The sequence below is a fragment of the Thunnus maccoyii genome, chromosome 13, assembly GCF_910596095.1.
Source record: "Thunnus maccoyii chromosome 13, fThuMac1.1, whole genome shotgun sequence".
Taxonomy (NCBI): domain Eukaryota; kingdom Metazoa; phylum Chordata; class Actinopteri; order Scombriformes; family Scombridae; genus Thunnus; species Thunnus maccoyii.
Genome location: NC_056545.1, coordinates 28324947 through 28343725, shown reverse-complemented (window position 1 = coordinate 28343725; position 18779 = coordinate 28324947). Strand labels below are relative to the sequence as shown.

At 41.4% G+C, this 18779-nt stretch overlaps 1 protein-coding gene across 1 annotated transcript; it reads left to right on the top strand.

Moving 5' to 3' along the window:
* The first annotated feature begins 3042 nt into the window (after positions 1-3042).
* On the top strand, positions 3043-18284 carry wscd1b (WSC domain containing 1b). Its single transcript, XM_042431636.1, has 10 exons — positions 3043-3126; positions 6058-6234; positions 6339-6709; positions 11750-11864; positions 12906-13090; positions 14901-15022; positions 15540-15729; positions 16137-16301; positions 16408-16608; positions 17270-18284. Exons 1-10 carry the CDS (start codon positions 3092-3094, stop codon positions 17620-17622), a joined length of 1914 nt encoding a protein of 637 aa, XP_042287570.1. The 5' UTR covers positions 3043-3091; the 3' UTR covers positions 17623-18284.
* The last annotated feature ends 495 nt before the right edge of the window (positions 18285-18779 follow it).

Here is an 18779-nt window from a genome sequence, read left to right as displayed (position 1 = left end):
ACAAGGTTAAATTGACTGCATTGTTGGGGACAGATGGCCCCATCCTTTGAAAAAACAAGCTGGGGGAGAGAGGAGCAAGGGAGAGAGGCATGTGAGGAGAGATGAGGATACTCTGAAGGGAAAAGTAATAAAAACAAATAAGCAGACTGGCGTGGATTTACTCTGTCCTTCCTCAGTGGACTCCTGTGGATAAGCTCCCATGTTTCAGTGCAGCTGTTGGTGCAAAGAGGGTGAGTTACACAAGGCTGAATCTCTACAGTATAAACCACAGGAGAAAAACCTGAGGCCAAGCAATATTAATGCTGATTGGAATAATAACAGGAGTGTTAAGCTCAGTGGGGGAGGCAGTGTCACTCTTTATAAACTGGATGGGAAACAAAGCTCCAGCAAGGTCCTTGTCAACTGAGGGTAAAAGCAAGGTAACAGTTTAGTCTCACGAGGCAACATACTAAGCCCACACAGCAAGTGATAATTAGCAGGCAATGGTTAAAAACATGCTAAAGAACACAGTAGATTGGTTTAACCACAATACATTAACCCAAATTTTCTCCAATATGGCTTTTCTCTGTAATTCAGTTTCTTTTGTCAGATCAGCTAGATACTTCTCATTCATTAAATGTATTTATGCAGACATAACTGATTTCTGATTAAAAACGCAAGCTGGTTGAAGGGAGGTTCATCTTTAAACTGCTCACATCCTGATGTCGTACATATTTTACCATCAGATATATCTGGAGCAATGCATTCATCAGGTTTTTTTGTTCATTTTGGTGGATTCTTGTTGGTTATTTTGAGTTTGCTTGGGGATTTCTTTCTATTTAGAAATTCAAGGACAGGACATTTAGATAAACACTTGATATTTCTTTACCGGCTGCAATAATAATATGAACACAATTTATTTCCATTCAATTCAATTCAAATGTATTTGTATAGCACAATCTCATACGAAAGCAGTTCAAAGTGCTTTATATAAAAACCAAGAAAAAAAAAAAAAGAAACAACAAAAATATGCAAATAAACAGAAACATCCTTGCATATACATATAAAGTCACATATACATACACACATACAAACAAACATACTGTACAAATACAGTGTGTTAATTTAAGAAAATGCTCGAGTGAAAAGGAAAGTCTTAAGTTTGGTTTTTAAAAAAAACAGTGTTGGAGCAAGTCTAAGTTCAGCAGGCAAACTGCTCCATTCTTTAGGTGCATAAATACTGAATGCCATCTCACCAGACTTTGAAAGTGCTCTAGGCACATGGAGGAGATTTCCACCTTGTGACCGGAGAGATCTGCCAGGCAGAAACAACTGACAGCATGTCTGAGATGAACTGTGGAGCCAGACCAGTAAGTGCTTTGTAAAGCAAAAGGAGGAGTTTGAATTGTATTCTGAAAACAACAGGTAGCCAGTGGAGATTCTGGAGGACTGGAGTTATATGTTCTGATCTTCTTGTCCTGGTTAGAAGTTGTGCAGCTGAGTTCTGGATAAATTGTAATCTATGGATTGTTTTGTTTGGAAGACCCACAAACAGAGAGTTGCAATAATCCAGCCTGCTCATGACGAATGTGTGCATGAGTCTCTCTGAGTCAGATAGAGAAAGAAAACCTCTAATTCTGGAAAAGTTTCTGAGTTGTAAAAAGGCAACCTTGGGGATGCTGTTGATATGATCCTTAAGGCTGAGTTCACCATCCATAGTTACTCCTAGGTTTTTTATCTGGTCACTTGTTTTTAGTGATCTGGACTCCAGGTACTTGCAGACAAGTTGTCTCTGGGCCTTACCGCCTACGACCAAAATCTCAGTTTTCACCCTATTCAGCCAAAGGAAGTTTGCTGCCATCCAGTGGTTGATTTCATCTAAGCAGCTGATGAGAGTTTATGGGTTGGAAGTCATCGGTGGATAGGGAGATGAGAAGCTGCATGTCATAGTCACCATGATTATGGTAGCTGATGTTACTTTTGCTGATAATGTAACCAAGGGGAAGCATATAGAGGTTGAATAGAAGAGGACCCAGGATGGAGCCCTGCGGGATGCCACACACTAATTTGTGTCTGTTGAAGTGGATGTCCCCATATGTGCAATGAAATCTCGATTATGCAGGTAGGATTCAAACCACTGGAGAACTGTGCCAGACAGACCCACTCAGTGTCTTAGCCTTTCCAGAAGAATCCCATGATCCACTGTGCCAAATGCAGAACATAGGTCTAGGAGTATTAGGACTGGTGTTTTTTATTGTCACTGTAAATCCTCATATCATTTACAACTTTTAGAAGAGCAGTTTCTGTGCTATGAGATGTGCATAAGCCAGACTGGAATTTATCATAAATATTATTATTTATAAGACAGCAGTTCAGTTGCTGATATACAACCTTCTCAATGATTTTACTAAGGAAAGTGAGGTTGGAAATTGGCCTATAGTTGCTAAGTGAATTTCCATACAGGTTATTATTTTTTAGAAGTGGTCTAATTGCAGTAGTTTTCATGCATTGGGGAAAGATACCAGTCTGGAGAGAACAGTTTACTATTGGCAAGATGTCATCTGTTAAAAAATTAAAAACAGATTTAAAAAAGCTTGTTGGAAGTGGATCAAGGGGACTGGTAGAAGGCATAGCATCAGTGAGATCTCTGGAATCTACAATGGAGAAATGCTTGAAACCCCTAGCGCACGGTAGTGGAGGAATGTCATAGTTAGCAGTAAAGTTAGTAATTGGGATATTGGTGTTAAGAATTTTGTCGTTAAAAATGATACAAATTCATTGCATTTGGCGGTTGAGAAAGTATCAGAAGAAACAGCAGGGGAGGGGCTAATGAGTTCATCAATGGTTGAGAAAAGGTGTTTTGGATCGTTTTTGTGGGTGTCGATAAGAGTTGAGAAGAATTATTTTCTGGCCTGTTTCAATTAGCTTCTGTTGTAGTTCCTGAGGGTGTTTTTGAAAATGTCCCGGTCAATGTGCAGTTTTGATTTTCTCCACCTCCTCTCAGCTTTTCGGCAGTCTCTTCTGAGCTGCTTTATGGTCTCAGCATTTCTCCATAGAACACTTAGAAAGTTAAAAAAAGATCCTTGATAACTAAAAACACTCTAAAGGCACAATGCAGCACAGGATATTAACAGCAGTTCTAAAAAGGTGAGTTTTGAGAAACTTGTATAGTACAGTTGTAATAGCAGGATGATTATTTTATGGATTATCACAAACCACTTGTATGCATCTGGTAGTGAACCACTTATCTTATAATATGTAAGAGTACTTAGACATCCTCAAGTCCTCATAAGATGGAAGATGAGATTTGTGAGCGTGGGGAGAAGAATCACAACAAAAAAACGAGGCTGAAAAAATGAGTAGCATATCCTTACTGTATATCTTGAAATGTGGATCATTTCCCCTACAACATCCCATCTTCAAGACGTTTAGAAAATTCTTCAAACCACTTGATTAAGAAAAAAGCGTGAAGTCGTTTCAAAGCACTCCCAGATTTCTTCTGATGTTTTATGAAACATAACTTTTTAACATTTGGGGACTCCACAGCAGATTAACATTTTAAGACTCCGGACTAAATTAAAAGACTGGAGATGCATATATTTTGGACCTCTGCAGTCTTGAACACACCAGCACTTGTATCCAGGATTTACACGGTCTGTGAAGGCCTTAGTGTGAAGGTCAATCAGCCATGACAAAGCGCTTTGCTATGAGCTAATTATCCATGTCCATCCAGGAGCGCGCAGGAGAGCTGTCCATGGTGCTGAAAGGCAGGGACGTGTCATCCATGGCAAAGTCCATTCATTTAGTAGTTATTACTTCAACTAAACTAACGTGCAACAATGTAATAACTATCAATTAGCACAAGAAATTGGTCAATGAGACAAATTATTTGACTTGTGGATCTCTGAACTATCAGCTACTATCAGGATCTTTAGTCATGATGGGACTTTAGAGATATAACTGCGAAATAAATGTCTTCCGAGACTTTTTTCTTTAATTTTGCCTGGTCCTTGCTCTCGATTATAATGAGAAAAACAACCTTGGTGGATCCCATTTGCTCTCATTCTTTGGTCTTACTAAACCCGCACAAAGCCAAATGTCCTTCAAATAGTATACAGTATATGTTCCCCCCCGGAAACTCAGTGTAGTGTCAGGGAACTGTCTCTCTCTTCAGTGATTTACGAGGGAGATCGTGGTCCAACACAGGGTGCGCGGCGATAAAAGACACGCTGGATATGACGCTCGGTGTCAGAAGATAGGCTACAGTATATACAGTGAAGCTGTTTATTATACGGCCCCCCTGCAGTGCGAGCTGTGGACTGCTGGACACGATTCACCCGTTTGCACAGTGGAGGAGCTGTGACGCGTTTAAATCACCAATGCAAATGAGACTGCTACCCCTCCTCCTCCTCCCCATCACCTCCTCTTTCACCAACACACACACACACACACACACACACACACACACACACACACACACACACACACACACTGCCTGTGCTTTATATCGCCGTGCCAGCCTTTCAGAGCGACGGAGAGCAGCACTGGCTGCTGAGAGGGAGAGAGAAAGAGAGAGAAAGAGAGAGAGAGAGAGAGAGAGAGAGAGAGAGAGCTTATATAACACCAGCTCTGGGAAATGCTGGAGAGCTGAGGGGACCTTCAGTGGACAATAAGCGGGGGAAACAGCGATCATAACGGCCATAAACTGATAAGTGATCGCATGATACAAGGATGCAGTGCGTAATACTCCACTGTTGAAGGTAAGCCGCATGTTCAAATATCCTCTACTGTAAATGGTGGAGGCACAGTGAGAGGGTTTTTAAGATGGAAGACCTCGGATTCTTAAATAGGTGATGCGTGTTTACTCTCGCTGTTTATTCATTTCTCTTTCAACCTCCCATCCACTCTGAATCAAATCAGACATGGGTATTTTAGAATCATTTCTTGCATGATAGTGAGTTATTTTATGCGTACAAATGTGCAGTTGAACATAACTTGGGCACTCGGACTTGATCATTGTACAAACTGTTGCTTCTATCCTCGGGAGCACCGCACCCCTACTTTTTTGGAGGGGGTTTGAGGCTACAGTGAGTGTGACTGCACAAGATAGTCCACAAGAGGCCTGAGATGAAAAGTAGAGCTGAAGGGCATGACGGTGTGTGACGGCCACTGAGACGACGAGGCATTAATGGATATCATCAGATGAGAAGGAGGGGAGACTGTATTGTTGCGTTTACACTCCTAGCTGGTGTTATGTGGGAATCTCTATGGGCTGCACGTACAATCAGCTGTGTCAAAGAAGGTGACGAGCAAGTGACCATAATGACAGAAAACACAGGCAAAAACACACAAGAGCAGGTCAGAGGTGCACTTCACTGCTCCTCTCATCAAAGTATCAGGCTTGATGAAACAATGAATACTAGTGTGTTTGACATAATAATTACTCAGAAATCTTCAGCAGTTAACATCTCATCGCTGCATGTTTTTTGTACTCATCACTTATTCATCTCTCTACAGATGAGGCCAGAGATGGTCTGCATACTGCTATGATAATCCCTATTTCATAAGCACTCCTAATGCGCTCTCCAGACAGTTTTTTATCACATGATGTCATTTCCCTCTGATAACTGAGACTTAGATTGTGAAGCTGCCGGTGTTAAGATAAATATTATCTAACAATGCTGGAATCTGCATTGATAGAAAACCCAGCTTAAAAGCCACATTATTAAAGATTGGTGTAATATCCTAATTTTCTTGTTTTCAAAAGGCTGATTTTATTTTTATGTGGTAGAATAGCACAATCTCAACACACTGATAAAAACAGGAATTGCAGAACACAACTTCAGGCAGGGTTTTGAATTAAAAACAAATGACAGGAAAGAAAGCAACCAAGCAGCAGACACCAAGGGATGTGTTGTAAGATGCTGCAAGACAGAAACACAAGCCCATATGTCAACATGGGCTGTGCATCTAATCCACCAGGCACATATTTTCCCTTTGATTGTGCCCACATACAGAGAAATACACTTTTGCTTTAAATCCAGCTGTTTATGTTTTTTTTGTGTGTGTGTGCCTCAGCTTTTCCCCGAGGATCATCCTGGAGTCAGTGACCACAGCCTCGGATATTAAATCCCTCTCTGTTGTAAACACATCCATTGTTCCACTGCTGCTATTGGGCTCTGTGGCAATGAAGGACCAAGACCAAATGTCTACACCGTTGCCAGATGCTGCAGGTCTTTCCAAGATTTTGAAGTTGTAAGTAGGTTACAGATCCATTTTCTCATTCCTAATCCATGAAATGGCCTTCCACTGAGGTGAGAGACGGTAACCGGTGTGGGAATGGTGGCTCCCCTCTACAGACTGCACTGCTTCTTGAAGCGGGCTCAGATGCTGCTGCTCTGTCTGGGTATTGCCTATCTTATGGCAGGCAGCATCCTGCTCCTGCAGCGCTCCAGCATCAGAGTAGCCCAGCCAAACCTTGCAGGCCTGCCGCCCCTGCTGTCCCTCGCAGCACCTCCTACCGTCCTCAGGGCTGCAGGCCTGGGCGTGAGGGCACGCTCCAGATGGGCCACCGTTCAGTCTGTGTCCGGAGGGGGAGCCAAGGCAGGGCGACACTGGCCTGCTTCACGAAGCCTGGGGGTCCAACACTTGCATCACCGCTGGTTTCACAGTCTACTGCCAGAGAGTCCAGAGCAGAGAGTTTCTCCCCACAGGAGCAGCAGACTCAAAGGTAAGTAACTACACAGACCTAGCAGCTGTTTCTATGAATACAAATGTAATAGTTACTAAATTGTAATGGTTTACAAAATTGGATTTGTTTTGTACATTGAGTCCAAGTTTCATCTCTAAAAGATTACTACACTGATTTGGTTTTGCTCTCCTGTGACATTGTAGGACTCACAATGGAGAGTAAAAAAGAGGATCAAAATTGACGAACCAGAGATGATATGCTTTATTTATTATTTCCCAGACATTCCTCTTCCTTGTCAAAACAATACAATACAATAACTCTGCACAACACTCAGCACACAACACTCAATGCAACTCAACCGCTGACAGTTCAGAGATGCAGGTGTGCAGTAGTTGCTATTATAGCCTGGAGCTGCTAGCCTCTAGCAGAGATGTGGAGTGGGCTACAGATGTCTGGTAACCTCACTTGTTTCTAACTCCACACCCCTCGATTGTTTTCATTTTCAGAGTTTTAGTGTTCAGCCCCAACTGACACTGACTCAAGTGACATCACTTGAGGCAATTTATCAGCTTTCATGCAACTCCCTCTGGAGCCACAGAAGGCTTTATACTACTTTATTCACACATGAAGTATACTCCCCAACACCTGAAAACACATGCTGATGTGAAATATCAGTGGATTTCACCTTTAAAGACTCTGACTTGTAGCCTCATAAGACTCTCAACAGCTAACTAGCCAGCAGGCAGAAGAAGCCAGGCAACCAGTGTTAATGTTAACATGTGACCATTGGCCACTGCTTGCCCTCATTACATTAATTAGTGTGCAAGTGAGGTGCTAACAAAATGAAAGTGATAGCTAAGCCAACCGGATACTATTTTTAACTAGCTGAGCAGCATTTTGTGAATACAAAATGAATATTATTCTTTACCACAAACTACTGTCTTATTTTTTAACACTCATGGACCGCCAGTATAGCTGACTGGTGGTTGTGTGACCTCATCACAACAGCTAATGTGGTTTTGCCAATCATTAACCGTCCTTGTATATCTGCAGCCAAGGTTGTGTACCTCTGTTGTCTTTGAAGCTCTCTCAACTATAACACTATATCCTGCTATCTGAAATAGAGCAGCGGAAGGGAGGATGTGTGAGATTGAAATATCCTAGTGAGGACTTGTTGACTGAGACAGCGGTTTTCCTGGTGAATAATATATGAAGGAACAAATCTACAAGTTTATTTTCTATTTTGTGATTTATTTTTTTTAGCTCGGTTGGCCTGGAGCCGAGGTAATGCACTCTCTGCACAGGGCTCACATAGCACGCTCACAACAGGCTTCATTGTACATTCATGAACAGATAATCATGACCTTAAAACATTTAGAAGAGCTTCATTATACATTTATATGACATTTTACGTGTGGGTGCTTCAGATCTTGTAGATGAGGGATTGTGCTCACTGATCCTCTCAAAACCAGAGAGGGAAAAGACAGGCACCAAAGTAGCTTCTAGAAAATAAATAAGCAATTATGAAGATAAAAATGATAAGATTCCTTACTTGCATTGTGCTAAGAAGCCTTCGCCATTACATGAGTGCTTGAAGATATCCTTGATTACTCTATTGTTTAACGGTGCCTGTCAGAGCTTTTGCCATTTTGTTGAAATGATGAATACAATGGAATTATCTCCAGTGGAACATTTGTTCTTCCAGCTCATTCTTGAAAAGCATCCTGCAAGAGCTCTTAATCCTTTTTTAAACAGACACTACATAACTGCTCAGTCACTAAGTAGTGTGATACAGATGAAAAATGTTAGAGGCAGGAATGAGATCAGTTTTAGTAACTGCCATCTGGCAAAGGTTCTTTTTAAAGTATTACCCAGGACATAGAATTAAATTACCCAGGTCTATTTTGCCACATGTCCTGGAGGAGTAACTGGCTGAAGGTTTCAAGAAAAAAGCAAGGGTCACTATCTGCACTACAGGCATGACAGGGGTATCAATGTTCTCATCCAACTCTCATCAAGAAAGTGAATAAGCGCGTTTCCCAAAAACACATTGATCAATAATGAAAATAATCATTAGCTGCAGCCTCAATTACACCAATGTCAGATATCATCCCTGATGTCTTTCTAAAAAGAAAGGCATCAGAGCAGGGAAATTAAGAGGATACTGGTAAAGTGTTTGTAGTCTCTGTGAGTCAAATACAAATGATAAAATTCTAAATCAGGACTATAATAAGCTGTTCAGCCAAGTTTTACAATCATTTTAAACTTTTATCCATCCAACACAAACTTGTTATCCAAATCTCACAGATGATGCCTCTGGTCATGTGTCTGTCAGGCTCTATGGAAAGTATTGAAAAATAAGGAAAAGAAAGAAAAATAGAACATCATATAATCTGCAAGATTTAAGGCCTGCAGTTCAAATCAAAAGCCGATGTTTGAATTATAATATCTTTAGGTGTATTATTTTTTTATTTTTGTCCCTATTTGATCTTTATTCCATCTTTGTTAACTGACTAATATGACACACTGCACAAAGCAGTAATAACATTACACGACTGGATGAAAAAGTTTGCACATGCTTTTCAAGTCTCAGATATTCATAGATTCAGGAGACCTATCTATTCAAACATTTTATAATAAAAGTGGAAGATGCATAATACTTGGTGTCTGCTGCTGGAAATTTTGTGCCTCGCAGGGATGAGTCACAAATTCCTTGATATGTAAAGTACATATCAGAAGTATTACACGGCCAGAGATGTGCAGAGGGATCAGAAGTAAGAAATTTTTACAGGGGTTTCACAGCAGGAGCCAAATTCTCTGTGTCTCGATATTTGATTTTTATGAAGTTTGTGTTGATTCTCCTGCAAAATTCAAGAGACATGCAGGTGATCTTATTGTAAATATATATGCTGATGGATTTAGGAGTCTCACGCAGTTGCTGGGTATTTTGGGTTTTTCAGTGTTAGACGCCCTGTTGAGATGATCCTCTCTGACCCTGGCTTTGGTCAGCACACCACGTGTTAAAGCCCCTCTGCTGTGGTTTGGATGACCCTCCTCACATCAGTGACAGTGAGGATATTATAGACCCAGCCAGCAGAGAGACCCTCCTCAGCCCACTTTAATGGACACACACACTGCTGCCTGTGGTAGTGGCATATGTCCTCATACTTGGTCATCCTGTCATTGGCTTCTCCATCCAATCCTGCAGGGAAGAATCAGCTCCAGCGCAGCCATCTGTCTTAGTGTTTAAGAAAGTGGCACAGTGTCAGACCTGAGTGCAGTCATTTCTATGATGTCTGGGAATTTGGGCTGCTTCCCTCCATTAACCCCAGCTGCAGCTGCCTGGGGCCTCCTTCACTTTGATTAAAGCAATGACCTGCCCCGCTGGGTGGGTGAGGGAGGTAGGGGGCTCACCTGGGGTGATGCCTCTTGAGATGGTTCCTGCCTCGGACTTTGGCAGCGCCTGTCTCTTAGTGCTTTCAAGCAGTAGCTGCTGGTGTTCTCCAGCATTTGTCTCTTAAGGCACAGGCGGCTGGTGACTCAGCCTCGCCCCAGCACAACAGGCTGGATGGGCTTCAGAGGACATTGCGGACTGATTGAATCAAATTCGATATGGTGATGCTGGGCCTGCCAGAGATTTCACGGTCCATGGCTTGCTTCCATCTTGTCTGTGCACCTTACTGCCACATCTCTTCAATTCTAAGAGCATGCTTCTCCTCCAACACTTTTTAAATCCTCCCTTTGACCATTATGCTGGTAGTAAACAGAAAAAACGAAATCCTCAGTGTCCTTGAAGCCTTTAAAACATCTATGAATACAGATTGATACAAGGGATTCTAAAATAAACCTAAAAGCCAACAATGAGGAATTATCTGCATGTACCCCATACACCGATAGATAGACTATAATCTGTTCACAACTGTATGGTCAGGAATGAGTAAAAACATGTAGCATATAACCTCAAAAATATAACGGCCTCAGACCCAAGGGGCGAGATGTAAATGAAGTCTGCATACAAAAGAAATTCATATGCTTCTCTCCACACAGAGACTGATATTTATAAAGAAGACTTTTATGTGTTAGCTGAGCTGAGTTTGATGTAGCAATGTAGCAAATACAAGGATAACATCAAAGACTGAATTTGGATGACATTTTATATGGAGCCTTAATCTTGTCAGCACATCATAATAGTCTGTCGTAGCCTATTATGTCTTATAGCCTTCTTTCTGCAGGGGTGATTTTTATTCTAGTGCAAGTAAATAGGTTCACAGTACTACAGGAATAAGAAGAATTTATATTGGATGATAAATTAGGTCTTGTTATAAATTAGTTGGATATTATGGCTCACAATACTGTGAGTAACTGCTGACGCAAAGACTGCATTGGCAGGCATAGAGGACATTGCCAGTGCCAGACTAAAGACAGAGGAAGTCTGGTTTATGTCCAAATCAAGTTAACGAGGAGTCTGTCAACATCCATTTATGGCTAATTGTGGGAATGCAATGTTTGAATTTTGGTGTTTAACACTGAACAAAGCAGATGTCTATTTTTATTTTATTTTGTGAAACAATGATTAAACCTAAAAACCCGAATAATCATCTTCATATTTAATGTAATTCATGTTATTATGGCTTCAACTATTGATTCTTTTCATTTATCTGTCAATTGGATTTTTTTTATTGATCAGTAGTGTAGTCAATAAAATGTCAGAATAAATTCTCATCACTATTTCCCAGAACCCAACATGACAGCTTCAGATTGTGTGTTTTGTCCAATTAACAATCCAAAACACAAAGATATTCAATTTATAATCATATAAAACAAAGGAAAAGCAGCAAGTCCTCACATTTGAGTTGCTGGAAACAGAATGTTTAGTATATTTACTTGACAAATACTCAAATGCATAATTTATTGTCTTAATTGTTGTCAGTTAATTTGTTCATAGATCCACTAATCGATTAACTGGCAAATTATTTCAGCCCAAAATGTTTTGTTAGAGCACTTGCTGAGTGAGGAAATTTTTCAGTCTGAATGATTTTTGTCTCTGTTTTTTTGTTTTTTGTTTTTTGACACATGCAGGAACCTACATCGGTTGCTTCCTGCACAATGCCAGTGATCGAGCCCTGGGAGGAACCATGCTTTATGACCTGCGCAAAATGACCAGTTCTCTGTGTCAAGACACCTGCTCAGAAAGGTAATGCATTCGCGGCGGGCTCCTGTGAAGGGACCACAGAAGGCCTGCTGTTTGAGTAAATGCTTTGGATCTCAGTCTCCTCCATGAATGCCTCCTGTGTTTCGAGCCAGCGCAGAGCCAGGTGGCTGGATGACAGTAAAAGATGAGGGGGTGAGAGAGGGGAGAGTGAGGAGCAGGCCAGGACAGAAGGCTTGATCTGTTGCAGAAGAAGGAAGGAGGGAGGTGTGTATGTGTGAGAAAGCTTAATGAGCTGACAGCAGTTGGTGAATAAATTGGTGGTGAGGTATGTACGTTCCTGTGGCCATGGTGTGAAAATCTTTTGATTGGGTCAGAGTGAGCTGACTGTGCAGCATTGCAGCATTGAAAATGTGGATAGGTAGGTGGATTTTTCAAAGCAAACTCAAGGAATGACCTGCTTGAATTATTCCTTTTAATATCTTAAGGAAGTAGTATAGCCCTGCTGAAACAGAACAGCAGAAGACAGATGGATACGGTCAGACTTAGAGTTAGTGCTCACATCTCAAGCCCACCGAGCCCCCCCTCCCACCACCAACCCCCATCCACATAGAGAGCACTCGTGCTCGTTACCTGAGCAGGCCAATTACCGCGATGAGCAAAAAGTAAAAAGTCAAGACAATTTATGAGGAAGCTTCAAAGGACATATATGAAAAGGTCAATTTTGATGAGGTCTCTGTCTTTCCTTATATGGGTGGATAAAGATGGAGGAGGCGGGATGAGTCATAACAGCCTTGATATGTAAAGCACAGATCAGAGGTGACCGGAGTTCAGCTGGAAAAAGGCATTACACGGTCAGATGAGTGCAGAAGGGAGAAGTACTGACAAATATCACAGGGGACGTACCATACTGCAGATATGATGCTGGGAAGTTTGAGTTAAATGATAAGTTTGAAATGTTAACTAATGTCCTGTGGGATGGCTTAGCCTGAGGGCAATAGCTTGAGGTTATGGATTGATAACTGTGTGACTATTGATGTGTGTGTGTGTGTGTGTGTGTGTGTGTGTGTGTGTGTGTGTGGTTAGTGGGTACCAGTTTGCAGGCCTGGAGTATGGAGCTGAATGCCACTGCGGGAACCGGATCAGTAGCCCGCGGGCTCCTGAGGAGGATTGTAGTCTGGTGTGTCGGGGTGAGAGGGGGTCCCCCTGTGGCGGTGTGGGCCGTCTCTCCATTTACAAGGTGGAGGAGCAGCTGCCAGGTCACAGAAAATGTGAGTCAACTTCCCCTCAGGGAACACACAGGACAGTTTCTATTTGTTCTTTGCACAAGCTGCACAGTGGGTGACTTCACAGATGAGCGAAAAAATAACTGAACTTTTGAATAAATATGCATTTTTTTTGTTCCGTTCAAAGGTAAAATTAGCTAGATTTTCAAGGATAAAAGCACAGACATGACATTATGCACTGATTCTGTTTTTCAATCTTAGTCGCTTGTAGCATTCAATATCTTTAGAGATAAGCATTCAGGTGAGAGACAGCCATCTTCCCGTCTCCATGAAAAGCTGTAAGCCAAGCAGCTTTCATCTACACTCTAATTTTATGTCTTTTAGTCATCTCAGAATGTGTTGGGAGCTGAGATGTATCAGCATGTCTTGGACCTCCGTTTAAAGTGACAAATCTTTCCATCACTGCTCTGACTGTCGTTATTTCTGATTGCTGTGCACCTTTAACACTCATGTTCTGGAAAGAGTGATGTGTAACGATGATAGCCGGTAACCGTGAGCTGTTGTCAGCAGTATAGCTGCATCATAACTGCTTATTTGACAGAGTTTTGATTACTGTGATTTAGATGTTTATTATTCTGTTTTGTCATATGAAAATGTAGTTGATCTAATGAAAAAATGTGATGAGAAAAACAGAAACAAATCGTGCAGCACCTTTATCCTGTCCTTAAGGCACTAAATGTGTATTAATCCACAGCTGAAAATAGTCCCCAACAAATGCACTATTCAAACTTGTATGATGTTTAAGTTAATTAAGGAGCCTCTCTTAAAATTTAAAATACATTTTTGTGACTCGTTCTTCTATTATTATTATTTTAATAACATAGATTTTGTCTTCAGTAGGAATCAGTGGGCTTGGAGCTCAGTGTCACAGACGTGTGAGGGAAGTAGAAAATACTGAGAGACGGACACAATGATTTTGTCTTTTCATTGGATTTGTTTAGAAATATAGAAAATCACCAGCCCTATCTTTTAACAATCTTTGCTTTGTTGTATTTCACTTCATTACTTCACTTGTGGCAAAAGGATTTTCTTGTTCATAATGTAAAATAATTTGGGCGAAGCAGATGAGTCGAGTCATTCAAATGAGTGATGGGACTCTGCTTTGTTGTTGTCCCACTTCATGATTTCGGCTGATAAAACAGGTGCGGTTTTGCATAAAATCATGCTTAGAACAGCTTTAAACTTGATTGATGACATTTGTTGAAGATTTCCTCAGTGGAGAATATTCTATGAGGAGGAAACTGTAGAGCACAGACAACTTGACATGAATTCTTACACTGTAGTCGCATTATTACTATCTGACATATCTGCTCCATGATTTACGATACTGTACATTTCATTTAAAAGAACAAGATATGAAAGAAACATGTCAGCATATACCCAACTATTACAACTGTGTATCAGTCAAACCAAAACGCATTCTTTGGATGTTGTCATCAAAGTCAAATATTTGATATCATATAGATAATTAATATTTTTGGTTGGAAGACTCAACATCTCCAGAGATTTGCAGCTGAATGTTGAATGATTTATAATACCATGATTCAAGTCAAATATAATCAAGGCAGAAACACTTAGAATAAATGGTCATTTAAATTCAATACTGATTCCAAATAACACTTTTTGAAAATCTGTCCATTTATTTATCAGTAAGCCCTTTATTTGCCCAGTTGCTAGTCGATGGAGGTGAAACTTATCAAATACATTTTGTTTAGTCTGCCACTAGTATGCAGTGCAGTGTGTGCAGCCTATAGGCTATTGTTTGTTATATCCATGTGTATTTTTCTCCTCCCAGTCAGAAATGTTCATTACCGCGGTTGCTTCAAGTTGCCGAAGAACATCATCGGCACCTTCCCCGTGGACTCTTTACAGCCCAACCTCACTACACAGTCCTGCATCGAGACCTGCACAGACAAGGTTTGAATTAGTTCCCTGAAATCAGAGACCTGATGATCAATTGATTGCACAAAGCTCTCTGTAGTGTACCAGCGGCTCTTCACTCCCAGGAGAGACTCTATAGCTCAGAGAACTGTCTCTGCTCTGAGGAGATCACACAGGAGCACAGAGATCTTTGGATTTTGCTGAATACTTAAGGTTTAATGTGCCTCTAATGAGAAGGATATAGTCTAGATCCTGCACTGGGTTGTGACTGCATGCAGCTTTGTCTCCTCCAAAATCAGAAATGTCTTGTATAAATACTGCATGTTATCTGGTTGTGTCTGCAATTTGATTTATTCTCATTGTATGCATGTATATCTGACTGTGTGATGATGAATAACTTCTCCAGAGAAATTCACTACAGTGTCTGTCCTAGTGCTTTGACGTAGAGCATTTTGACCTTCTGTAACTGAGAAAATAATGAACAAAAACAAAGCGTGGAGTGGTGATGTGATGCAGACTCTCATGTTGAACTCTGTGTGCTTTTGGTTTGTAGGAGCTCCTGCTGGCTGTGTTCAAGAAGCCGCACTGTTTCTGTACGTGGACGTCCTCTCTCTTCAGTATCAACCAGCAGTCTGAAAACCAGCAGTGTGTGGGGAACACTGGTCTGAACCGCACCAGCACCTCCACACCCACAGCTCCCACTGAGCATGACTACTACCAGGTGTATCACACACCTGTCCTTGGTGAGATATTTGTTTGAGTACAACACTGTGTCAGTCATCTGCATGTGACAGGGTCTTGTTTAAAACCAAACTCTAGTCATGTAAAGCCTCTTGCAGATTGGTTTAAGAGGGGGAGATGGGACAATGTAGTAATTAGCAGACCGTGTCTGCATTTTAATCCTGTTCCATTCTGCCATGTCTGTAATTTTTATGGATCACACACAGCAGTTAAAGTTCCAGCCTCTCTTTCCTCCTGTAAAATGGCCTGTAAAAATAACCTCAGAAAAAGCAGTCTATTATTCCCTGACTGTGTCGGTGAATATTGTGTTTTGAGCTCTATGCCTCCTCACTTTTTGATATATTCTGACCTGGTGCAGTTCTGCTTTATTTTGTAAATAAAATTGACTACAACAACTCTGTCCTTCTAGACTCCAGGTGCAAAGAGAGGATGTTTTTGCCTCAGAGATCCAGCTCCCTGGTGGCTCTTTCCAGTTTTCCTGGTGCAGGCAACACCTGGGTGCGGCACCTGATCGAGCTTGTGACTGGCTACTACACTGGCAGCTTCTATTTCGACGGCACACTGTACAACAGAGGTGGGGACGGCACCGCCTCACTGTTCAAACGAGCTTTTGAGTGAGTGCTCAGTGAGATATTGCCTTGCAGCTGACCATTATCAATTCATTTATTCATCTATACCAGGTTTCAAAGGAGAGAAGGACTACTGGAAGAGTGGCCGCAGCATCTGTATTAAGACCCATGAGAGTGGTCAGAAAGAGATTGAGATGTTTGATTCTGCCATCCTGCTGATTCGAAACCCTTATCGGTCTCTCATGGCTGAATTCAACCGCAAGTGCGCCGGACATTTAGGACACGCCACAGATGCACAGTGGAAAAGCAAAGGTAACACAGTCCCACCCACAAAGACATGATGGCTGAGTGGATCTGGCTCTGCTGAAAGATACTATAGTTACTGCTGCATAATGTTATGTTGTTGATGTGATAACAGTAGGCCAGAGGGCATTCAGTGATTGTGACTGTGAGTACATCATGAAGCCGTTTCACATTTACAGTGGAGACCGCACTCTTCAGTATTACAGCTTTAACCATCGTCAATAGCATATAGTTCATGTGATGTCTGAGAGGTTTTCTATTAAGTGGTCTGCAAACACAGGAATAATACAGCTTTCATGTTAAGCACAAACTGGAAAATGTCATACTTATGAGTCATAAAAGTCCACTTGAACAGCACTTCAGTCATTCCTTCACAGAAAATCACATGTTGGACATAGCGTAAAAAGCCACATGACACAATCTTTAACAACAAAGATTATTACTACACATACTACAATTCATAGCATTTTCTTAATGTTTGTGCTTTTGCTTTTATGTGTTTTGTCTTTAGGGGCTACTGTACAAATCAATCTTTTGAACACTGTGAAGAAGGAAATTTTGCATTCTGGACTTTCAGAGATCCAACAGTCATATTCACAAATCAAATCATGTCTGGTTGAAAGTAGCTGTTGTCTGAATGTTCCTCATCTGTGCCCTCTCCCACCTGCAGAGTGGCCAGAATTTGTCTCCAGCTACGCCCCCTGGTGGGCGTCCCACGCTCTAAGCTGGCTGAAGTTTGGACGCCGCCTGCTGGTGGTGCATTACGAGGAGCTGCAACGTGCTCTTCTCCCACAGCTCCGTCTCATCACAGCCTTTCTGAACATCACAATGACTGAAGAGAGGTTGCTTTGTGCCCAGAGCAACCAGGATGGCCATTTCAAACGCTCAGGGGCTCAGCGGCCCTCCTTTGACCCATTTACCCATGACATGAGACAGATGATTGACTCCTTTATCGGTACTGTTGACCAGGCGCTGCAGAGCAGGAACTTTAGCGGACTTCCACAAGAATACCTCCCCAGATGATGATGTGAAAAGGTCATACATGTAGTTCTTTAAATGACTGGTTCAGCAGGGGTTTGCCAAAGAGAGGTTCTTCACCAAGTGCTCTGTGGGGAACACACACACGAACACAGGCTGATGTAAGTGGACCACCTGACACTTTGATAAGGCTGATGTACTGTGAATGGCTGTAGAGTCGCAAAAACACACTGGAGGTCACTGGAGAAAACATGACAATTCATTGTGAAATCCAGTGGGGAACACAGAAGTCTGTGATGAAAGCTTCAGGGCCAGAACTACCTCTCTGAGAGCAGCAAATGTGATGAGTACTCAGAGAGGATTTGACATGATTTGTTGGCCAACAGAGTTGGGATTATCTAGCAAAGTAGCCGACACACAAATATGGGTGTAAATCAAAGATGGACTCATTTTGGTTAAAGAGGTTTTCTCTGTGGCTCTTTAATATTTCACTTTAGTACATATATTGTGTTTTTAGTATACACCCATGTTAATAACAGTTACCAGTCATACTAACACAGGTGACAACCACAGAAGCATTACGCAGATTATACCGAATTTCTGTGTGAATCCACTGGTTGCTACAGGTTTGCAATCACGATGGATAAAAGCCTCAAAGCTGCTAGATGTGGCTGTATGGACTCTCCATTCTACCAGTATGACTGTACATGAACTCAGAAATATGTTGATCAAAGTGAAACTGCTTTCAACTGTAAATAAAACATTTTATTTCATTAAATGCATTCAGTTTGAATTGTGAGAGAAGTTGTTTACATTCGCATTAATTGAAATGCTTTTCATTTAAATGGACCAAGGTGAGGCAGTATAACACTGTCTCAACAAGGTTTGTGTATTTAGCTGTCAGACTTTCACACTGAGGCAGTTTGTCAGAGCACCTCCAGTTTAAAGGACGATGTTGAGCTGGAGGAAAACAAGCACTCATGTTCACTGTACAAATCAGAGTAAAATAACTCTCACTTGTTTAGATACTGTACAAGTATATATCTACCATTTTAATTACTCCCGATAAAGCCTGAAAGAAAAGTGCCACCTGCTGGTTAAGTGCAATGACACTGCAATGATGAAACAAGCTTTAAACATTTTGAGGCATGTGTACCTGATTGTAGTTCATAGGCAGAGAGGATGGCATGAATACTGTATGA